This window comes from Schistocerca serialis, chromosome 3 (genome assembly GCF_023864345.2).
Source record: "Schistocerca serialis cubense isolate TAMUIC-IGC-003099 chromosome 3, iqSchSeri2.2, whole genome shotgun sequence".
Lineage (NCBI taxonomy): Eukaryota > Metazoa > Arthropoda > Insecta > Orthoptera > Acrididae > Schistocerca > Schistocerca serialis.
The window spans coordinates 709,990,584-710,015,164 of NC_064640.1; the positions used below are offsets into that span (position 1 = coordinate 709,990,584).

Consider the following 24,581-nt stretch of genomic DNA (forward strand, 5'->3'; position numbering starts at 1 on the left):
GGGTCTCGAGTACTAACTGCAGTTCCATCCCCCACATAGACTCCCCAGTTTAAAAAATCCACTTTATCCAATCCGAGACGGGGATGTTGTTGTCCATACACCTCCCTTTTATGCGCGTTATTTAAGAAGACAGAAGAAATCGGAGTATACACGCTCTTAGTGTGAAACTCCTGTACGACAGTATACACTGAAGAGCCAAAGAAATAAGTACACCTGTACACGTGTAGGGCCCCTGCGAGCACGCAGAAGTGCCACAACATGACGTGGAATGGACTCACTAATGTCTGGGCCCAGGCTCCTTGCCTCTAACGAAGTGATTGCTTTTCCTGACATCTCTTGCAATAACGACTGCGCGAATCGACGGTACCTCGTACGGAAAGAAAGAGCAGCTCGGCCGCGAGCATTTCCGACGACTTCTTGGGCTCTTATTTGTGATGGCATTCAGACAGTCAAGGGCGCTGCCGATTGTTGCATACGAATGCGAAATATCTGCCTCCGATGGCACTGTTACATAAGTTAGAAGGCTGCCCAATCCCCCACCCCACCCATCCACTGACTAGGTAGAGTTAACGCAACGAGAAATATAGCAAATCATATTTTTTTCGTAATTAAGGTATTTATACAGCCGTATTAATCTCTTTCCAGTGAACGTTTTTGTACTTCATAGATCCTCTTCGATCAATTGAGTCAAAGCCGCTAATTTTCTCATTGCAGTCATTTCACGAGACGTATGTGGGAGGGAGTTTGCTCACAACGATTAGAAGAAACGGTAAAGAACTCACCTCTCAGCCTTCCTTTGGCAGATTATCGCTTTCCCCAAATACTCGCACGAATCTTCCAGTCTCCGATATATAAGGATATATACCCGCAGCCGAATCACAGACTCCTGCCAATTCTCTCGAAATTCCATCGCGCTACGTCAGCACTGTTTCATTAGTTGGAACGCTCTCTAGCCCTCGACCCATCACTGATTATTTACAAAGCTATCACATCGAGAAAAAAAAAGCACACTAACGATCAGGGAGAAATTCACCACCACGTGGATACTCTCGTCCAGATACCTTTTACGACTGGTACTGCTTCTAGTGATTTGTAGTCAGTGATGTAATAGAACAGTAGGATGTCTCTTCGACTATTTTAGATTCAATAGTTGCATTTATCTACATTCAGCTCCAACGCCCACCAATCCTCACTCCTCTGCAAGTCACTATAACTTACCGGTGTCGTAACCCTGCTGTAGACAGAAACCTACATCTAAATATGTAATCCGCAAACCACTTCGCAGTGTGGACTCTGCCGTAGCAGTATGGTCTATTTCTTCGTTCCTTTTTCAGCCACATGCTTAATGATCGAGTAAAAATGAATGTCTGTATGCCATTGTATATGCCCTTATCTCCTCTATGATCGCACCTTTACTATACGAGGACTGCACGAAACTAAGTCATATGTCGGATTCATCGATATCGAATGAATGTATATAAATATGTCCCAGTACACGTCCTGATCTCCTTTATCGAAAGTTCATTGATTACTACTACAGGTATGTGGCGACATAATGGTACCAGAGACTTCGGTCACAGACAGTGTTTCATGAGAAATACGTCACTAGTTTTTCATACAGAGTATATGGCCATAATACAGTTCAAACAGTATCACAGAGCTTCAAACACATCATCCATTTAATCATTTGCATTGGTGCAATAGCCTCGCATCTCCACGCACAGTTCAGAGCTACTGTAAGAGTAGTGGGAGCTTCGTGACTTAATCACAGCATTGCTTATTTTTATCCCCACACGCTATTCGATAGTGAACTGACCATGATACTGTACTCCACCTAGAGCAGAGTCTATCCACATTCGTAGTGGTACTTATTTATTTAGAAGAAAAATCCAATACTTCTACGCTTATCCAACTATCATACATCGAGAACCAATTAACCAACAACAAGCCAGATCAAATCAATATCAATGTTTCTTCCAGCAACAGCAGTCGTCTTAGTACCTCTTACAGCTGCATCCGAATTGTAGCGCCACAGTCTCTGGGTGACATACTGACAGGATTCGTGGTTACTCCCCTTCTACACTGTCACTTCTTAGTGGGCGGATTACACACCACTTAAAAATCGACGCACATGTATAATGAGCCAAACATACTCTTTTGCTTTATCTCATCAACTTGTTAGTTCTTAGCACTTGGGTTGCTTCCCTTAAGATTCCAGTAAGAGAATCCAAACGGAACATAAGTGTTCTTCTTCAGCTCACTCCAGATGCTTGCTGCTAGGTATTTTACTACTGTTAATGCTTCAAATGACAGTGTACTGGATTTCTACTCCTACTAATGTGCAATAGGTTTAGTTACATTTGGGTCAACTACCAACCCCACCGTACATCTTCCTGCCTGCTTGAGGACAACTATATGTTTGGGGAACATTCCCCACATAAAACAAATATGTCGCAAGCCATTGTATAGTGCATGATGGAGGGTACATTGCACCAAATTATTGATTACCCTTCTATCCCAATATTGTGCTCTGATCGAATAAAAAGAATTATTGTCTATATACCTCCACACATATCCTCACCCAGCCTTATGTATCCAGGAGATATAAGTCTTTCCCAGAACTATTTTTTTCTCTATTAGATATTCAAATGAAGTATGCCAACCTATATGCTCCTAGCAACATCCACATGGTTCATTTGCTTCACAAGTCAGTTACATAACATGAACATATGTGGGAGTCGTAAGTGGGCACTTTAGGTGCACTTATGGGGTAAAATAATGTCCCTACCCTTTATGAACCAGATGGCGACACAGGACACCAAAATAAAAAGAAATATATATAATTTAGTATGCAAGACTTAGCATTGTATATTCATGAATTAAAAAATTAAACTAGAAATTCTAGATCATGAAATTCATTATTGTTATTTTTAAGTGTCTTCCTTTGTATCTCAGCTTAATATTTTCTTCTTCATCAAAGTGAAAAATCCCAAGCAGAAATTAATTTGATACTTGTTTAAAAAAACAATTTAAAATTTATCATCGAGCTCCATACAATTATTGTCACCATGTCTAGTACTGAAATATCCACATCCTGTAATTATATTGTAATATAATTCATTTACTTCTAGTTCGCAAATTTTTTTAAACAAATTAGAATTGCTAGCATTGTTGAGCTTCTTAAGTACAGCCTCCATTTATATTGATAAAGTTTTTATTAAGATGATATAATTATCTGTGATAAATGAATAAAAGTGATGGCAAAAACAATATTATTCAAGCTATTAGGTTGTTTAAGTTACACATATTTTTTAAATGAACAAAATTATTTAAATGAAAAGAAAAAATATTTGCAACTCTGAATTATTTAAAAAAATATTTGTCCCCAAAACACTGATACAAAAAACAGATATGTAAAATATTTATTAATCTCATAAAGAACAGAAAATGCTTAAAAGAATTAACAAAAAGTTAAGAATAACCAAAAGAAGCCTATATACCAAATATTAGTATTTATATAATAATTATAAATTTGTTTGAAAAATATTAGCCAAAGAAGAAATGGAGTGTTACATATATCTAATAAAGCCTGATATATTAACAATATTTGCTATGTCTTTTTTTTACTTTCTGGTTTTGATATTTTTGATGATTCTCAAAATTATGAATTAATAAAAAATAAATCTAGAGAAAAAATAGATTTAGAATATAATGAAAAACAATGAATAAATTTAATCTATTGTTATAATGAAATACGTGATATTGTTTTATTTTTATGTTATAAGGTATATAAAATTTATTTTAATAACCATAGGGCACTGTAGGCTATCATAATTTTCTGTAGCTACTCTTTTATCATACTGACATGAGAATTCTTTCTTAACCTGCTTTTTGATTGTTTTTTATATTTACGTCTCTAGTTATCTGGTAGTAATCTAATTGAATCTTTTCTTTCACTTCACTGTCAATTAACCTTATCGTAGATTCGTCATTGAGCTTTTGAATGTTCTTTTAGTTTAAAGTATATCCCTTTATCATCATCACAATATTTTTATCATTTTTTTCAAAATAGTAACATTTAGGGCCCATTGAAGACCAATGTGTAGTCCAAGTATTTCCTAACTTATCAGTCCATTCACCCAACATAACTCTTGTTTCTACAGTATTTTTACCATCATCAACGTATAATATACTAGCCATATCCAAATAAATAACAGATTCGCCAAGTTTATAGAACATACCATACAGTGTAAGCCTTGCATTTGGTGTAGGGAATCCAGGAATAAAAATATTTGTGGTATTGTTATTTTCTACATAATATTCTTTGGACCATATTTTCATTAATAAAATGTATATCTATATTATATAATTGATCATCCATTAATATCTCATAAAATTGTTGTAAATCTGTAACACACTCAGTTTCACTCATATTTTGTTGTTGTCCAAATTTTTCCCTTAATGAATTTAGACATATCTTAGCAACAGCTCAGTTTCCTGGATTTTCTTTTATCTTATCAGGATTTACTTCAGCATCCACTTTTTGTTTAAGTGCTCTGCTGCTCAGCTCTTAGGTTTCAAAAGCATGTGGACTGGATTCTAATTTTATTTTCATAAAGTCTTTTGCATAATTTTTAAAATACATATTTCTTTTATTCATAAAATCCTATACTTCACAAACATCTACATCATTTCCACAGCTTTCCTTACTTCACCAGCTGTCCAAGTTCCAAAGAACTTCTTTCATCATCATTCTGATTACATTAATTTATTTTTTCTTCTGTACCTTTTTCCGTTCAAAGGAAACGAGAGTTTATCATTTTTATTGATTTTTATGCTTATAGGTAAAACTGGTTGATACAATCCTTTAGGTGCCAATATCTTACATTTTATAAATCTATATCATTTTTAGAATAATATCTTAGGCTATATATTTTTATTGGGCGTCATTCAGTATAATAATCATAATATTGTACAGGTGGATAGAGACAACACACATTGACGTACTTTATTTTTTTCTTAACACTATCTGCTTTAGATCTTAATTTTATCATGTTTGTATGACCACCATGAAAAGCTCTCTTGGATTCAATGGTCCGACAAATTTGGGTAAATATTTTAATTTCTTAACTTTTTTATACTCTGCTCAGTAATCCAGTCACATTCCCACACCATCACCAAAATTAGCTAAACTATATCCAGAATTTCGTATCTTACTACTTTGTGCTAAAGTCTTTTGATGTAGGTCGTCCTTTGAGTTTTTATTTTTGTTGTTAATAGTTTCATTTTTAAAACACTTTTAACAACCACGACAAAATAAGCCATAGTATTGATAAACAGTATTTGTTTGAAACTTCCTGGCAGATTAAAACTGTGTGCCCGACTGAGACTCGAACTCGGGACCTTTGCCTTTCGCGGGCAAGTGCTCTACCATCTGAGCTACCGAAGCACGACTCACACACAGTACTCACAGCTTTACTTCTACCAGTATCTCGTCTCCTACCTTCCAAACTTTACAGAAGCTCTCCTGCGAACCTTGCAGAACTAGCACTCCCGAAAGAAAGGATATAGCGGAGACATGGCTTAACCACAGCCTGGGGGATGTTTCCAGAATGAGATTTTCATGCTGCAGAGTGAAACTCTCATTCTGGAAACATCCCCCAGGCTGTGGCTAAGCCATGTCTCCGCTATATCCTTTCTTTTGGGAGTGCTAGTTCTGCAAGGTTCGCAGGAGAGCTTCTGTAAAGTTTGGAAGGTAGGAGACGAGATACTGGCAGAAGTAAAGCTGTGAGTGCCGTGCGTGAGTCGTGCTTCGGTAGCTCAGATGGTAGAGCACTTGCCCGCGAAAGGCAAAGGTCCCGAGTTCGAGTCTCGGTCAGGCACACAGTTTTAATCTGCCAGGAAGTTTCATATCAGGGCACACTCCGCTGCAGAGTGAAAATATCATTCTGAGTATTTGTTTCTTTATCAAAATCTGCTTTTGCTCCAGCTATGTCTACTTCACCACCATTAACAGCCTGTTGAATATTATTATTGTTCAATTGGTTACCAAGCATTAGACTCTTTACTATAATTTCCTTTTTGTTCTTTACTCAATACAGCAATTCTTCCATCAGGAAAATATTGAGATCTGCATATACCCATAAAAACGTGGGCAAATGTTTAGTAACAGAGTGGATCAATATTAGCTATCTCCAGGAACTGTTTTCTTAGTTCTAAACAACCTCTTCACAATATATCTATGTAGGAATTGCAGTATTTATTAATTTCTTTCCTCATATTGAGTACATAATTTTCTTTTAACTTTTTGACAATGTCATTTGATTAATGTTCCTGTATCTTTTGCTTTCATAGTGTCAACACGTCGATACAAGGAATTGACCCTATGTAATTTTCCTTGTGTATTGTACAAATATAGGAATTATGATTTCTTCAATTCTGTCAAATAAAGTGTTTTAGGAAGCTACCAAGTGGACATTGTTAAAAACTGCTGCTATCTATAATTTTTAGTTCTAAATTCTTTAACTCTAATAACATCAGTTTAGTTCCTGTGTAGATGAGTATGAATTGTATTTTGAACACAATATTTGAGAATGAATTGCAAATGATGACCTTTAGCATAATGCGCTATAAATGTATAATTGAGATGTTTATCAAATCTCATCCACATTTTAGATTTATAAACAGTAAAACTGTTAACTATTATTAGATTCGAAATATGTATACCAGTTTCTTGTTGAGCTTCGTGGTCAAACCACATGTACCCCTAAGTAGAACTACAAGGAATTATTAGTGGTGTTCCCTTTCACAACATTAAACTGTTTACCTGCTACTATTTTTTTTTTACATTTCCACCATTGGTATTCTCCATTAATATATCAGCCACCTTTATTACAGTTTTAGTATCCTTTGAAAATATGCTTCACCAAAATGTTTTTCACAAACACAATCTTTTATGTTTTTTTACTGTAAATAACATTTATGATTTTTAATTTTTACTATTTGTTTTAAGTTTCTACATATTTCAAAGCCACACTTAAGTACTTTAGATCTGAAACAAATCCATTTACTTCTTTGACATTTGTAAACTGTCTCACAAACTTCTTAGTGATTGTTTTAACCATTCTTCATTGTAACAATACCTACTGCATTTTTGCAATATATTGTATTCTTCTCTATTGCATAACATCCAGACTTTTATCTCTACTTTACAGGTATGCTCTTGTTCTACTTGTTGTATGGTCTATTACATATATTACATTAATATGATGATCCTAAGAATGCTGATATACTGTTAATTACATAAAAATAGTTATGATTTTTATACAGATACATCTTTATTGCTTTCCCCAGACCGCTATAGAAAACTGAATTTTAATTCTAAGCACATACATCATTTATTTGGATATCTAGTAACTGTTCAGCATTTTCAATATCATCTAGAGTAAATCTCTTCATTGTTCTCTTAAGTGGTTCCATAGGTTAACTCTTTTTGTATTTTGTCTTTATCCCCTACATTAATTTTCTTAATGTCAACTATATTTAGTTCTCTACCCAAGATAGTATTTGTGTGATATTTTAATGCCACTATTATAGCTCTATGACAACATACATTATCATTATTGTTAATTCTTGTAATACACCTAGTCTTTTTGTCATCAGCTAAATTTCTTACTTTATTAGCTCTGCTGCCTCTAGGAATTGCTAACATCTAAATAATAAATGTGGTGTCTGGTGTATCAATAGATTCATCAGATGATAATATAACTCTGATTTTATTGCACAAAAGTTGAACAGATTGTTGAGTATAAACTGCAGCACTCGATCAATGGCAACTACCCCTCCCCAACTTCACAGCCAGAGGAAGAAATTTCAATTTTCCCACTGATTTTTTATTTTCCGCAAATTTTTGAATTTCCCGCCAATAGGGGAGGAGAGTTAGACTGCGCCAGTATCGTGGGTTGGCCATTTGAATTGTGACTTCATAGCTAGACTGTGCCAGTATTCCAAAAACGATGAAATTATGAGAGTACCCTACATCCTTCCACGCAGCAATGTGCAAATTGGATTTTTATAAATAATAAATATATTATTACTAATTATTTATTGTTTTTTTAACCACTACCCTGTGTCATTCCACACCAACAGCTCTGGACAGGTTGTCCGGTTTTTCCCACCAATTTCTGAGTGGGGGTGGAAAGTGGAGGGGAGGGGGGAGGAGGTGAAGTTAGGTTGTGGGATGGATGGAGGAGCAGAGGCAGGGGAGGAGGTAAAAGAACCCATGATGGTACAGTTTTAAGTACCGTTTAGTGGTGGTAGCATCAGCTATGTCAGTTTGCCTCTGCACATCGAGGAGAGTACACACAATAAAAAATTTTAACAGGATAGCGCCCCAAAATCCCAAAAATGATTAAATAAAAAGTGAACACCCTAAATCCTTCCATAACAACACCACAACATAGGCCAAGCTTTTTTTGCCATTTTTCCAGATGGTGGAGGGATGGGGATAGGGGAGTGGAGGTGGGGGAAGGGGAAGGAGGAAAGCCCATGACATAATCCAGTTACATCGATAGTGCGATGTTACCACATTTATACCAGAGGGCAGGATGGGGAAGGGTCTGCTATCTTGAATAAATTTGGCAACAACGGTAAGCAGCATAGATTGAACTTTGTCCCACTACTGCTGAACAATGTGCGTTTCTAATTATGAGAAAAAAAAACGGAAAACAAAGAGAATTTGTCAGCTCTTAATTTTTCTCTCACACATTCATTTATGTTTATTTCCCTTCCAGTGCTACCAATACTACTGGTAATACTACCATCTACTATTTCATTTATGTGATGTACCAGAAGTACAAAACCCTGGTTTTGGTAGAGCGCAAATTTAAGTGTGGGCAAAGGGATAGAAGAGGCAAATCATTGTGCTGGCGAACAGGGCAGATTTCAGGAAGGCAGTGGAGATATTCTGGTGTGGAGTATGTGTACATGTGCTGAAATGTCCCTCCTTATACGTAACAAGGTGTCTACATCTACATATACTCTCGAGCACTTCTGTGCAGTGCTTGGCAGATGGTCCATTGGAATACCTTCAGATTGTTTCTCTACCGTTCCACTCTCGAATAGCACGTGGGAAAAATGAACATTTAAATCTTTTGGTGTTAGCTGTTATTTGTCTTATTTTATCACAGTTATCAGTCAAATCTATGTCGGTGATCGTCAAGAAAATATTTTCGCATTTAGAGGAGAAAGCTGGTGATTGAAATATCATGAAAAAAATCTTGCTGCAGCGAAAATCGCCTTGATCTTAAAGATAGCCACCCCAGCTCGCTTACTATATCTGTGACACTGTCTCCCCAATTTCATGATAAAGCAAAACGAGCTAGCCTTCTTTGAACTTTTTAGATGCCCTCTGTCAATCCTTTTTGATATGGATCACCTGCCTAGCACCAATACTCCATAAGACGACAGACAAGCATAATATATGTGCAGACTAAGTTATACTCGGCGCAGTGGCTGATGGGAGGAGCTGTAGAGGGGTTATGTCTTTACGGTCGCCCCCCCACCCGCAACGCCAAGTGTCAACTTAGTTTGCATGTATAGTAGTGAGTCTCTGTTGTAGATCTCTTGCATCTTCTCAGTCTTCTGCCAATAAAACGCAATCTTTGGTTCACCTTCCCCACAACATTATCCATGCAATTCTTCTAATTCAAATTGTTCATAATTGAAGTTCCTAGGTGTTTAGTTGTATTGTCATCGTTGAAATTTTGGCGATTTATCGAGTAGCCAAAATTTAATGGCTTCCTTTTGGTCATGATGTCAATTACCTCATACTTTTTATTGTTAGAGGCAGTAGCCATTTTTTGTACTATACAGACATCTTGTATAAATTATATTGCAATTGGTTTTGATTTTACTAGATGGTAAAAGACAGCATCATTTGCAAACAATTTAAGATGGTTGCTTGGCTTCTCTCCAAAAATATTTATGTAAGTTAAAAACAGCAGAGGGCCTGTGTCACTTCCTTAGGAAACACCAGATATCATTTCTGTTTTCTTGATGATTTTCCTTTAGTTAGTACAAACTATGACCTTTCTGACTGAAATTCACTAACCTATCCTCATAACTGAGACAGAACTCCATAGGCAAACAATTTGATTAGAAGCCACTAGTATGGAACAGTGTCAAAAGCCTTCTGGAAATCTAGAAATATGGAACCAATTTGAAATCCCAATCAACAGCACCCATTACTTTTACAAGAAAACTATTTTCTGAATCTGTGCTATTTGTTTATAGATGAGTTTTTTGTTGTTGAAGTAATTCATAATGTTCGAAGTACATGTCCAAAATCCTACTTCAGTGATATTAGTTTGTAATTTTGCGAACTATTTGTATTTCCTTTCCTGCGTATTGTTGTGAACTCTACAACTTTCCAATCCACAGGTGCGAATCTTTTGATGAGCGAACGACTGTATATGATTCCTAAGTAACCAGTCTCGATAGAAATACTTGCCTTCATTAAAAGATTTAAGTTTCTTCGCTACACTGAAGCTATCTACTTCTAAGTTACTCATGTTGGCAGCTGTTCTTTATTCTAATTCTTGGTGAAGGAATTTCGGAAAACCTTGTTTACTAACTCTGCTTCAGTGGCACTGTCGTCGATAACATTACCATTGCCATCGTACAATGAAGGTATTAATTGTGTCTCTCTGTTGGTGTACTTTACAAATGACCAGAACCCTTTGGATTTTCTGCCACATTTTGAGACAGCTTATCATATGAAGACGACACTAAATTCCGACCTTCTCTAAAACGTCACCAAAATTTGAATTTTTACATTCTTTTAAATGTGGAATGCTTTTTTCGTTGCCTCTGCGACACAGTTATAACCTGTTTTGTGTATCATGGGACATCTGTTCCAATTTCCTATTAATATATTTGGTGTAAATCCTCAGCTGCCGTCGGTGGTATTTCTTTCAATTTAAGCCACATGTGGTGTACACCTACATAGTTAGTTTCTAAGGGAGGGAGACTGTTTCTTAGGAAGGAATCAAGCGAATTTTTATTTGTGATTCTTCAACTTCTCACAGCTTAATTCATGAGGAAATAGTTCACAGGTGAACAGCTGGATGTCAATATGCAACGGGCACAATATTTCGGCAAGCGACCACATCGCCATCATCCCTTGCGCCCTGACGAACTGATTGCTTGGGAGCCGGTGAGGCGTTTCTATCTCCCCCCCCCCCCCCACCCTTCCTCCTATCTAGCATTCTCTCTGGCGTCTGTGCCCAGCGTCTCCTATACCACTCCTAACCATCGATACATCGCACCATCCTAGGATTGCGCACAGGTACACGTACTGGCGGCACCTCTACTGATCAGCTACCTGCCCCTAAAACCAGTTCGTTGTCGGATTTCTCCATCCTACTCTTAATCAAACTAACTGCAGGTTCAGATGCCTTACTAAGGATGTAGCCGCTATCAGGACTGATCAGCAGTTCCCTTACTCGAATATCGACAGGTTAATTGAAGACACAGTCCCAGAAGTTTGACATTGGCATCAGAACCTTAGTACGGAAGTAAACCATTCTGTGTAATTCCAACAGGGAATGTTCAGTGATTGCCGACATGTTAGGGTGCTAGTATCAGGTTTGCTGCTGGAGTTCTCAGCAACGATCTTCAACAGCATACACTATTTGACTTATATATGTCTTGCTACATTGGCTGGGTATCTCATAAACCCCATATTTCCATAGTTCAAGGTCGTCTTTGACACTGTCAAGCAGTGGCCATATTTTATCTAGTTGGCGAAGACCGACTTCACTTGGTATTTCCAGAGAATTCGTCCTATCTTTCCAGATAATGTGGCACAAAAAGGAATAAATGCAATGGCCGCATCCTCCTGAGGTTACTCTCTTGTTTCCGCTGGTTTACAGTTGGTGTATGACACAGGGCTCTCCTAATGTGCCACTGGTTGTAACCATTCTTCTGGAACACTGTCCACAGATGTTCAAGTTATTGGATGAGACCTTCATTGTCAAAGGGGGTGTGTGCCTCATCTACCAATATTATGAGCATACCATTCCTCCAGGCTGGTGGTGGCAGGTGGAGGAATAGCAGAAAAGCCACCAGCATGTGCACCTGCCCACAAAACTAGGACAGAGCAGTGTGTCAGGAGGAGGAGCGGGAAGGAGGAAGCGCTGGGCATGGATGACGGATAGAAAGATGGATCTGAGGTAGGGGGGAAGAGGTATAAGTATCGCTCCAGCGTCCAAGCACCTGGTGATGACACTGTGACCACTTGTCGATATGTTGTGCCCAATGGACACTGACATTCAGTCATTCCCCTGTGAACTATTCCATCGTGAGGTATGCTGGGAGAAGCTGATGAACTACATCACATTCCTTTATGGGGAGGAGATGCATCACAGCATGAAAAGACTTGAAAAGCTGGGCCACTGGAGGAGCTGTTTGTTAAGCGCATTTGCATTGTTTATGAGATGCTGTGAAGAATGTGTGGTGTCAAAATTAGTCAAGGCAACATATAATATCGACTCAGCACCAGCCAGACGAATCAGGAAACATACCACGCCAGCCTAACCATTTGTAGGGGAAAGCATGCTCTTTACCTTTTGGTGTCTGGACTTGACTTACAAAGACCTTTTTCCATTACATCTGCAGTTGGCCATAAAGTTCTCGTTCTGGGCATAGAAATGGATTGATGTTATCACTTGGGCTGCAGCCATCTCTGCATAGAGGTAGGCCATTGGACCTCAACCATCAAAATGCGAGTTTATGTCAGAGAGATAGACTTCTGATGCAACCTGCAAGGCTATCATCAATCTCACAGCCAAGCAGCTGGATGAGGACACTATTTCTGTTCTTATGAAAGGACTCAAGTTTGCACCCCCTCTTCAGTCTGCACCTACCATGAACATTAGCAGTGCAGTGGAATAGGAAGCTGCACGACTTCCACCTGAAGCAGCTGAAGATGTAGGAGGGAATGCTGAAAAGTAATGTCCTCGAATTTTTTATTCTGTTTTCGATATTTGTTGAGGCATTAAAAGTCACGCAAATTAGTTGGTCGATTTTCCCACTTCGCTGATGCAAGTTGCAATCCTCTGCCGCTAGATGCCTATGAACTGCAGCATGTAACATGACAGTGTGTAACGTAGTATGTCAGTGTCTGGGAAAGAGCATCCTGTAATCAAGTTTATAACTGCAGGAAATGCGCCTCCAATTGAAATCTATAGAAGAATGAAAACTGTAGAGTGATGATTGCATCGACATCAGTAATGTACAATGTTGGGTTGTTCATGCTCATAATGAAGGAAACGATGGTGCTAACCTCAATGTGTGTGACAGGACTTAGAGTTTTCCAAAACTTGAAGAACACTTTAGAGGACTTCACTTTGATAGTTATGAAGTGGTTCAAGTAGAGGTGAGGTTGCGGTTCTGTCAACAAAGTCAAACATTCTGCAGTGACAGTCTCACCAAACATGTCCCTCATTGGGAGAAATATGTTCGTCGTCAGGGTGACTATGCAGAGAAATAAATATGCAGATATGAAGAAGAAAGATGTAGAATATTAATAAAGTCTGTTTTATTTAAAAACTTTCAAGAGTTTTCACACAAAAATTCAGAGGTATTACTTTTCAAGACACTCTTGCACATCACAAAACCTGTCATGCTCTCACATGAGAAAGACCTTTGAAACCAAATATCTCTAGCAGATAAAGGGCAGTCGTACCAGAACTATTGGACAGAAATTTAACATAGAGAAGACAAAGCCTTTTTAGGCATGTTTTGATGTTGACATACTTTCTGTTTGATGGTAACTACTCTGAGCAGACGGAAGGAGTAGTGGTGAGGAGTCCACATTCATCAATTGTCGGCAACATTTATATCGAATATTTCGAGGAGGAAGCCATGGAATCAGTCCAGTGGAAATCTACCAGCTTCTTCTGCTATGCAGATAATAATTTCGTCATATGGCCAACTGGAAGAGAAGAACTGAATCACCTCCTCATACTCATCGCAATCAAATACACCAGACCATTAGTTTTACCACGAAAGTCAAAATGGATGGAGTGCTTCCCTTTCTGGATGTCCTGATAAAAAGAAGAGCAGACAGAACATTGAGTCACGGCTTGTACTGAAAGAAGACACACACCAATACATACTGTAAAACTGGCGGAAACAGAAAAGGAACCTCAGGAGGATGCAGTTTTTGCATTTATTCCCTTTTGTGGCGCACTATCTGGAAAGATAGGACGAATTCTCTGGAAACACCAACTGAAGATGGTCTTCTGCCCCCAGCTAAAACAAGGCCACTGTTTGGTAGTGTCAAAGACGACCTTGCACTACGGAAATCCGACGTCTATTAGATTTCCTACCAATTTGTTTAGATATATATAGGCCAGACAGTGTGTAATGTCGAAAATCGATGCCAAGAGCACCAAAGGCACACCAGACTGCAGCAGCCTAATAAATCGATAGTCTCGAAACACTGCCCGACGGAATTACACAGAATAGATTACGACCATACAAACGTTCTGACTCGGACGCCAACCTTCGGACTGTGCCCGTGATAGATTTGAGTAAGGGAACCGCTGATCAGTCGTGATAGCGGCTGCGTCCGTAGTAAGGCATTGGAACCCGCAATTAGTCTGATTAAGAAGAGGAAAATGGTATCCCACAACGAACTGATTTTGGCGGAAGGCATGGGAACAGCAGAGGTGCTGCCAGCATACGTACCTGGGCGCGAACATGGGATGGAACAGTGTGTCGGCGGGAGGAGTGAAGTAGGAGATGCTGGGTGCGGACATAGAATAGAATGGCGGATTGGAGGGAGAGGGAGGAAGAGATAAAAGTGTCTTGCCGGCCACCAAGTGGTCTGTTCGTCAGAGGAAGTGATGATGGCAATGTGGTCGCTTCCCGAAATATTGTGCCTATTAGACACTGACATCCGGCCGTTCACTCACTAACTATTTCGTCGAATTTTACTTTTTTTGGATAGATGTTTTTGTGTTTATTTATGGTAGATCCGAATCTAACTACTTTTTAAATTCACGTTGTACCACCTTCTCTCGGGATTGAAGCATACGGAAATCACTCAAGAATAATATTCATTCTTTTGAGCGCTTAGAGCACCCCAAAGATGACCTGTACCTTCGTCAAGACTGTCCACCGTTCACTGGCTCTTGAACTGTGTCAGAATTGTTGAGGAACTAGAGGGCCTTCGTTCCCCGAATACCGGCGGAGCGTACTCGTACAGAGCAAGTTTGGGATGCCGGTAGCTAGCTCTGACTGTCTCTGTGAGCTTGGATGGCTGACGGATCAGGATAGCACACTACTTTTGGTGGCTCGAAGTTGGTGTCACCACGCCTCACAACCGCGTGCAACTCAAGAGCATGATTTCACTTCACTTCATCGCTGTCTACTCCTCATGTAGCAAAAGCATAGAACGAAGGGCAGACTCAAAATTAAACTCAGCTTATGTGAGTATTGTAAATGGTTCAAATGGCTCTGAGCACTATGCGACTTAACTTCTGAGGTCATCAGTTGCCTAGAACTTAGAACTAATTAAACCTAAATAACTTAAGGACATCACACACATCCATGCCCGAGGCAGGATTCGAACCTGCGACCATAGCGGTCGCTCGGTTCCAGACTGTAGCGCCTAGAACCGCACGGCCACTCCGGCCGCCAGTATTGTAAATGTTAGATACAAATTTCGTTTCGGTTTTTATACCACATCGCGATCTTTAGCGGATATCTATGGCCACCAAGTCATTTGTAAAACACGTTTGCAATTTAAAAAAAAACTTTTATCTATTTTTGTTTTACGCTATGTAACATACAATAATGAACAGAAACATTCTGACCACAGCCCATGGTGAGACCCAATGCCTCCTGGAGGTGTGGTCACGTGATGTAGTAAGAAAAGTAAATAAGCACACCAGAGACGAATGAGGAGTCATTCTAGTGACGATTTGGACAGTAGGTGAGAAAATCTACTGACATAAGTGTCTTTGACAATGGACACGTTGATAAGTCCTGGTGCTTCAGAATGAGCCTCTTGGAAACAGAGAAACAGGTCTCCTGTCCATGTAATGGTATCATGAGCATCTGTGGAAAGAGGCTGAAAGATGGTGAAACGACTAGTAGAATACATTGTTTGGATATCCACATCTCATCACAGAATGTGAAGGTCAGGCATTTGCCAAATCTGTAAAATCGGTTAGGCCACAATTGGACGACAGAGTGCAATGCCGATTTAGGCACAAGTGTTGCAGAACACACCATTTTGTGCACATTGTTGATAATTGGGATCCACCGCAGACAGCCCCTACACGTTCCCATGTTGTCATAACAACTCTGTCAATTAAGATTGCAGTAAGCATAGTATCATCGAGATTGGACTGTGGACCAATTTATAAGTGTCACCTAGGCAGATGAATCACGTTTCTGGTTCATATCAGGTTAGGTCAATGGTCATGTCCAGATCCACTGTCATCTAGCTGAATGGATATTCGAAACACACACAGTGCTGCTGACACAGGCCATAGGAGCTGTATTATGCTATGGGGGACATGGGAAGTGTGGTAGTAATCCAAGGCATCATGAAAGCGGTGGATTATGTGAATTCTATTGCAGATCACCTGTTTCCCTTCATGCTTCATGTCTTTCCCATGACAACAGTGGCATCTTCCATCTGGATAAATGTCCATTTCACAAGACCAGAAATGTGCTAAAATGGTTTGAGGATCATGACAGAAAACTCAACGTTGCTGTCTTGGTGAGCAAAGTCCCTTGAAATGAACTTAATGGAACACTTTTGGGATTCTATCAGGAGCTACTTGCATACCCACAAACAACAGAGAATTTCCGACTTTTGCATGCACATCTCATACCTCTGGAAACCTAACAAGGATTTGACGAATTCATTCCAAGCAGAATCATTTTTACATAGAGTTCGAAAATGTGGATAAACACGTTGTTAAGCAGGTGGTCATACTGTTTTTGAACATCAGTGTATCGTACACCTGTGGGAAAATGAAAAATATGAAAGAGTGAAGAAGGTTGTTGCTTTGGTCTTACCTTCTAGATCTAAAGCTTAGATTCAGCTGGAACTTTTTTTTCAGAAAAATATGAAAATGTGGTCACTGTGTGGAACACATTGAAACATTTATATTCATTTGTTACAGCTATGCAATTGCTGCAGGGACAGGTCACGTAGATCCAGGATTTCCGTACATCTCTTACAGCGGTAATGTGCCACCTGAAAGCTGCATCTTTGGCCAGCTCCTAAATATCTCTGCTTGCTTAGGTAAGTGAAGCTTCTTGCTATGCTGTACATATTACTCATTTGTTCTCTCTCTCTTTCCCCATGCATAGAACACCCTGAATGGGGATGGTTTAAGGTTATTTTGGGCTCATAGCTGTCTTGAAGTGCTGGGGCCATACCAATACATATTCATTTTTTTAAATTTTTTTTCCATATTATGTATGAAGATAACATCTACTAAAATTTTATGCTATGCTAGACTAGCCTAGGTACCTTGATTTTTGAACCATTACATAACTAAAAAAACCAACATTATTCAAGAACTTTAACTATGGTACCCATGAGAGCTAACTCTTAAAATGGTAGCACTACCTGCTTAGAACACATGCTTGAAATCCATTTGTTGCAGAATCTTAGAACATATTCTGAGCTCAAACGTAATGAGGTGCCTTAAACAGAATGACCTCCTCCATACCAACCAGCAAAGATTTTGAAAACACCAATCATGTTGTGTGCTGGGTCCATTGATGTTCATGTTGTATATTAATGAACTTGTGGACAAGGCTAATTGTAATGGCAGACTTTTTCTGATGCTGCCATTATCTGCAATGAAGCACAGCCTGAAAAAGTTGCACAAATACGGTATTCAGTCAGATCTGGATAAGATTTCAGAGTGATGCAAAGATTGGCAAATTGCTTTAAATATTCAAAATGAAAAAGAGAATATCCTATGACTATAAAATCAGTGAGTCACCATTGGAATTGATAAACTCATACAAATACCAGATTGTAACACTTTTTTTAGGGACAAGAAGTGGAATGATCACATAGCTCAGACATTGGTAAAGTGGAGAGCAAACTCTGGTTTATTGCAGTCAGTCCAGAAAGGAGATTGCTTACAAGTCAATCATGCGACCCATTCTAGATTATTTTTCAAGTGTGTGGGACCCACACCAAATAGGACTAAAAGGGGATATTGAATGTACACAGAGAAGGGCTGCATAAATGGTCACAGGTTACTTTTATCAGCAGAATCAGCAGAAGTGTGTCACAGAGATATCAAAAGAAATGAACTGGCAGACTCTTGACGATAGGTGTAAACAATTCTGAGAAAGCCTACTTACAATTTTCAAGAAGCAGCTTTAAATGATGACTGTAGAAATATACTATGGTCCCTACATACAACTCCCATAGAGATCTTGAAACAAGATTAGATTAATTACAGCTTGCACAGAGGTATTTAAATGATCATTCCTCTCATACTTCATACATGAATGGAATGGGGAAAAACCTAAAAACTTGTACAATGGTATGTCTTCTCTGCCATGCACTTCACAGTGGTTTGCAGAATATGGATGTAGATGTAAATATGAAGCTGAAACTGATCAAATGACCAGTGTTCTCTTACTCCTGATTTCATCATATGGAAAGAGGATGTTCAGGTACAATCACTTTGGGATTCGTTTTGCATAATAACAAAATCAAATTAATTCTGTCAAGTAGCATGTTACAAGTTTTTATGAAACTGTAGCACAACAGTTTGATAGTGAATGAAGCCAAATTGTCAACAGTGTTTAGTCTTCTAGTAAGTACTTACATAAAGTTTGGTGCAACATGTCATTTTATTTGATATAACACTTCATTTTTGATGCACATATTTTCTGAAAATTTCATCATAAAGACAAATTGTGAAGGATGTAGAAAGACTCAATCAACTCAGTAAAATCAGCAACCAAGCAAGGTGCACAATAGTTAATATACAGGACTCATATTCATGATGAATGGGGTCCAAGTAGCTATCTATCTACTCATATTTAAATATCTTGTGCTTTTTCTAGATATCCTTATCCACATGACTGGTGATTCCTTTCCAACCCTCTCCAATCTTCAGTGACATCGATGTTGAGAGGATATTAAAGTAGTTTGATTTGATTGTGTTATTGGCATATGAACTAGCAAATGCTCGTTGATAACCTAAAATAAATCCATTTGTTTATTCTGCCTGAGGATTTCTATATCTGTTTAACTTCCACATCTGTATAAAATTATGTTGCAGTTTTGTAACATCTATGTTATTTACCAGACCAAGTGAAAGCCTTACAATAAAAGAGGGGCTTTGTTTTTTTTTGGCTTAGTCAAAGCTTAAGTCTGCAACTATTCTTTTGGAAGATTTATACTTTTCCTGTGAGTCTGTCTTCTTATTTTCCTGGACTTGAACTCTCTTTCCCTCTCCATGCTGGGTGCTCCTTAGCTCACAGCCAGATGAAGATCTGCTTTCAGCTTTTGAATGAGCTTAAATATGATTTACCACTTACACATTCCTCTAACTCAAAAAAGTGATGTACCACCTACATACTTGCAAATCACTGTGGGTTGGATTCAAGAGGAGCAAATAGTGACAGAGTAAGCCTAATGAAATGTAAGAAATAACGTTCCTGTGAAATAAAAACAAAATAATAACCCAAATAAAGACAATCTGGTAACTTACCATGATACTGGTTGTTTACTAACATTGTGAGTGTCAAAGTATAGTGAGGTGCCATGTTTAACTTTTTTCAAGGTTAAGATGATTTTATTCCTCTCAAGAGGACTAAATTGAACTAAATTCAGAGATATGCTGTGATGAAACTTAAGAGCAGGCAAATAGATAATGAGCAGTACATCAGAATTGCTTTTCAATCTAAGAATTGAACTGCCATTGCATCTTAGATTCATCAGGCAGCCAATGTCACAATCCTTGCAGCTCCTAAGCAAAAACATTGATGGTGGAATGAAACCCGTGAAAATGCTGTGCCTCAAATAATAGACACCTGGAAAAAAAATGGATATCATCTAAGGACCAAGCAGATTTTAATGCATTTTGTGATGCAAGGAATGTTGCAGTACAGTGGGTTTGATCATATGAGGAACAACAGGTGGAATTATCGATCAGAACTTCCGGGAAAACAATGTCAGAGAGTTACATCAAACCTTCAAGTCTATTCTTAAAGGGCATCATGACCCTTAGCATATGCTCTGGAGATGAACCTGAAAAGCTACATCTGAACAACATGGAAAATTACAACAGTTTTACTCAGTACTATTGTGATGAGCCAAAAGAGAAACTATCCGCCCTTGTGTTCCATATATATCTCAAGGATATCTTCAGATGCAAGGCAATCAGAAGAAGTTACTACATTGTTGTGTTTCTTGACTTCAGAAAAGGAGATGACTCAGTTAACTGAGGGTCATTACTGAATATTCTGAAGAAGCTTGGGGTGGATAATATGTTCAGAAACATGATAAATCAGACTCTGACCAACAAAATATCAAAATTTAAATCCAAAAACAATATTTTAGACTCCTCTGAGGTAAAACTATGACTCAGACAAGGAGAGGAACTCTCTTCCTTTCTTTTTATTTCTGAACCATTAAGAATAAAATGAAGAAAAATTTCAGTTATGCTGCAAATTCAAAAGAGCTTATGAGTCACAGATGACTTGGCCATTTCTACTAGCAACATCAGCTTAACAGTCAGGAAAGTACACTCTCTTAAGGATGTAGCAAAGAGAGTAAGACTACAAATCTCCTTTGAGAAGATAAAACACACATGATGAACATTAGCAATGGGCCAGAATGGATTATAATTAACAATGGAAAGACCGAAAGAGTCAAGAAGTTTAAGTACCTAGGTGAAGTACTCCAACAGAAAGGGCTAGAAAAAGAACCAACTGGTATGATGATCTGGAAATCTCCTGAGGTTATCCAGAGTATGAAGAGGGTTTCCGCACCAATGCAATGCAGGTTGCAACTGGTCTCAGTTGTTCTCACTCAGGTTCATGAAAGGAGATAGCACAGACCATTCAGTTCTGTTGATTCCTGTCTCCTGAAGGAAGGAGTTCATGAGGTGGTCTTGGGGTGTTTCTGCATTATCACTGTGAAATATGAACCCATTGCCATAATGATGACTTTATGGAAGCACAACAGGCTGGGGGATCCTGACCAAATACTGCACAGTGTTGACTGATGCATTGGCCCCTGGCTACCTCCACATTTTTTGACAACAATCATTAGGCATCAGACAAACCCTCCATTCATTGGTGAAGAGAATCTGATGTCATTATGCAGTTTCCATTTCAGGCATTCGCTTGTCAATTTTCTTCATTCACCACAGTGCTGGGAAGTTCGTGCATTTTTCATAATGGATACCTAGAGGTCAAATTGTTCATTTGCAGTTGGTTGTGCATGGTGTTAGTTCACACAGCCATTTCCTTTTCCTTTCATTATGACTTTCTTTTTCAACTGCAGGGGCCCTCTAGTGATAAAGTTCCTATAGCATGGAACCACAGTCAATGCACAGTGCTGTGAAGACACCTTGCAGAAACTGTGGTATGCCATAAACTCAAAATGCCCAGGAATGTTATTAGATGGTCTCATCCTGTTGTACAATAATTTCTACCCCCACACTGCCAGTTGGGTGAAGGCTATGCTTCAGCCATTTGGTTAGAAAGCACAACATCATCTGAACAGCCTGTATCTTTCACCATGTCTTCAGCAACCTGAAGGAAGACATGCATGGATGTTGGTTTCATTCAGATGAGGAAGAGCAAAAGTGGGTGTAGTTGTGGACCCACCAGTGGCTGACTGTATTCTACAAAACAGGAACTGGTTATCTCATCTACCAGTGGGATAAATGTCTTAATGCATGTAGTGAAATACAAATACAAATAGATTACTTTTGAATAGAAACATTCCGTGGTCCAGTTGTGGTTGGAGTTCAGTTTTCATTTGTTTGCCCCTCATACATCTACATACAATGAAAGCCACCATATGGTGCATGGCAGAGGGTACACTGTACCACTACTGGTCATTTCTTTTCCTGCTCTACAGAGTGAGGGAAAAACAATTGCCTACATGCTTTTGTACAAGCCCTAATTTCTCTTGTCATATCTTCATGGTCCTTATGTGAAATGTACATTGGTGACAGCAGAATCATTCTGTAGTCAGCTTCAAACATCTATGATCAGTGGCTGATGAACAGGAAATCTTCACTTGTATTTGAAACTTACAGTTCAATTTATCACTCTGATTGCCCCTTTGCATGGTAGGTTCTAAGTCAACACATTAAAATCCACCTGTACTAATGCTATTGCAATACAAACTTGCTTCAGAAGCCAAAATGTAGCTCTTGCATACAAATCAATATTGTCATTTCCATAATGGCAGAAAAATGTGTCAGCTGCAATTAGTAGTACATAAAATGAATGTACATGCTGATAGTTTTAAGAATATGTGTGTAATCTGTATAGCCATCTACCATAAGAAACAAAAGAAGCAAATCAGAAGCTAGATTTTCTTTCAACTGAAAATTCTTGCTCCTGAAATACTGTTTTAGTTTTGGAAGGAATTTCTGGAAATTTAGCTGTTGTACTTTGACTGTCTGTAATACCTTATTGTTTCTGAAAATTCAGCTATAGTATTTTGACAGTTTGTAATACTTTTTTACAATATGTTTCAGTGTACTTACACTCAAGTTTTAATCTTAGTGGAAATTAGTTGTCCCCTATAGTGTGTAACTATAAGTTACATGAAGATTGTTTAAATTCTGGTAATATGAGCTCAGATTTCCTGTGTCAGCATAAATCTTCATTGTTTAGGGATGTACATAATAAATGCACAAGCATGAAAACTTCCGTGATCAGTGATCATCACCATAAATTAAAATATTATTTATCATGTGCACAAGCATCATATGAACATGGTTCTGAGGGGCAACCAAAACGAAATTCAGAATAATTTTCAATGCCATATCAGTTAATGTAAACACATTGTTTGACTGTAACAACATTCATATCATTACCATTCTTTTGATCTGCCATATAGTCTGTCTCAAAACCTCCCAGATTGCTAATACAAGTCATTTTCCATTTACATTAGCAAAATTTCTAGTTGTGTAGCTGCATACTCTAGACTCTTTGAACTACTGCCTGATGAGACAAAACTCATCTCAGATGCAAGGAACTGATAATCAGGGCACACCTCTTAATAATCACATAGTCTTATTTGTCACCTTATGGGTGTACATTCAAAGCCAAGATAAAACTACAGTCAGCAGCTGTTTGGCAACAAGCTATCCCTTTGTGAAGATGCTATTATATGATAAATGTAAATTCATGTATCATTACTGGCTGGACCATGAAAATGGCCAAATGGGTAAGTTCAGCTGCCTAATTAGAAAGGACCATTTCCTTGGACCCCTAATCTTTGTACAGTGAAAGTACTGTGTCTTGTTTTAGTGTAGTAGTAGTATAATGATAGCACTGTGTACTGTATTCGTGTTGCTAATGGTGAGGAGATAACACAGAGAAGGCAAAACGTGATACTGGTACATAGCTACTCTTCAGTGGACCACTGAGCCCCTGTCCTACAGTCACCATGAATATTGTCAATATACAGATTCCACGAGTTATTGGGGAAAATTTAAGATCCATCTTATGATATTGCCTACCAACTTTGTCCATTATGCCCTCAGTGTCTTAATGATCAAAGTCTTGTAGAACAGCTGTAAACTGATTTCTAGGAATTTTTGAAATGATTAAACTACACAGATTTTCATGTAATGTAACTTATTTATACATTTATTAACTCTAAAAACACTGTAATGACCAGATTTGGTTCTACATAAAACGTTTTTATGCAAGTAGACAACCACACTCTCATGATGATGCAGAGGCAAACACCATGAATGTCTGAAGCTACAATCCTTTTTAGACACAATATTTTCAGGAGACAGGCCTGTAAATTATATGAACAGTTCACACACTTGAGGTTTGAGACAGTCACAAAGATGATTTAACATGAAGTACATAAAGTAAAACACATTAATCAGTTCAAAAGAGATAACACTGCACTGCTTGATAATAGTACATCAAATAATCCATGTATGAATATTGGTCATAATACACAGTCCAATGTTTTTCATAGAAATGCTCAATGTGAACTTTGTGAATATTGAATAGCTGTGCAAGTGTCAACACAGTAAATCATTGACACTATAGAGATAGAACACAAATGCCAGAATAACCTTTAAACTCTACTTAGCCTAATCACAGTTTCTCAAAACCTCACATAGGCATTAGGTGAGTACTACCAGGTTCCAGACACTTTGACCATAGACATTGCTCCTTTATTCACTTCACCAGGACTTCCATGATAAAGCCATGCACAGATGTTAAGCATTTTCTTCCTGACTACATACTCTTTATGAGCTACATGAAATGTATTTTCAGTTGCAATTACAAAAAACTGTCAGCTG

At 38.3% G+C, this 24,581-nt stretch overlaps 1 protein-coding gene across 1 annotated transcript in view; it reads left to right on the forward strand.

The window, feature by feature from the left end:
• Positions 1-24,581, forward strand: part of LOC126469567 (DNA damage-regulated autophagy modulator protein 2-like) — a 216,388-nt gene that overhangs the window by 155,312 nt on the left and 36,495 nt on the right. Inside the window, exon 3 of the mRNA XM_050096686.1 lies at positions 17,208-17,329. Within this exon, the coding sequence (XP_049952643.1) occupies positions 17,208-17,329 (122 nt within the window). The remainder of the gene's footprint in view (positions 1-17,207; positions 17,330-24,581) is intronic.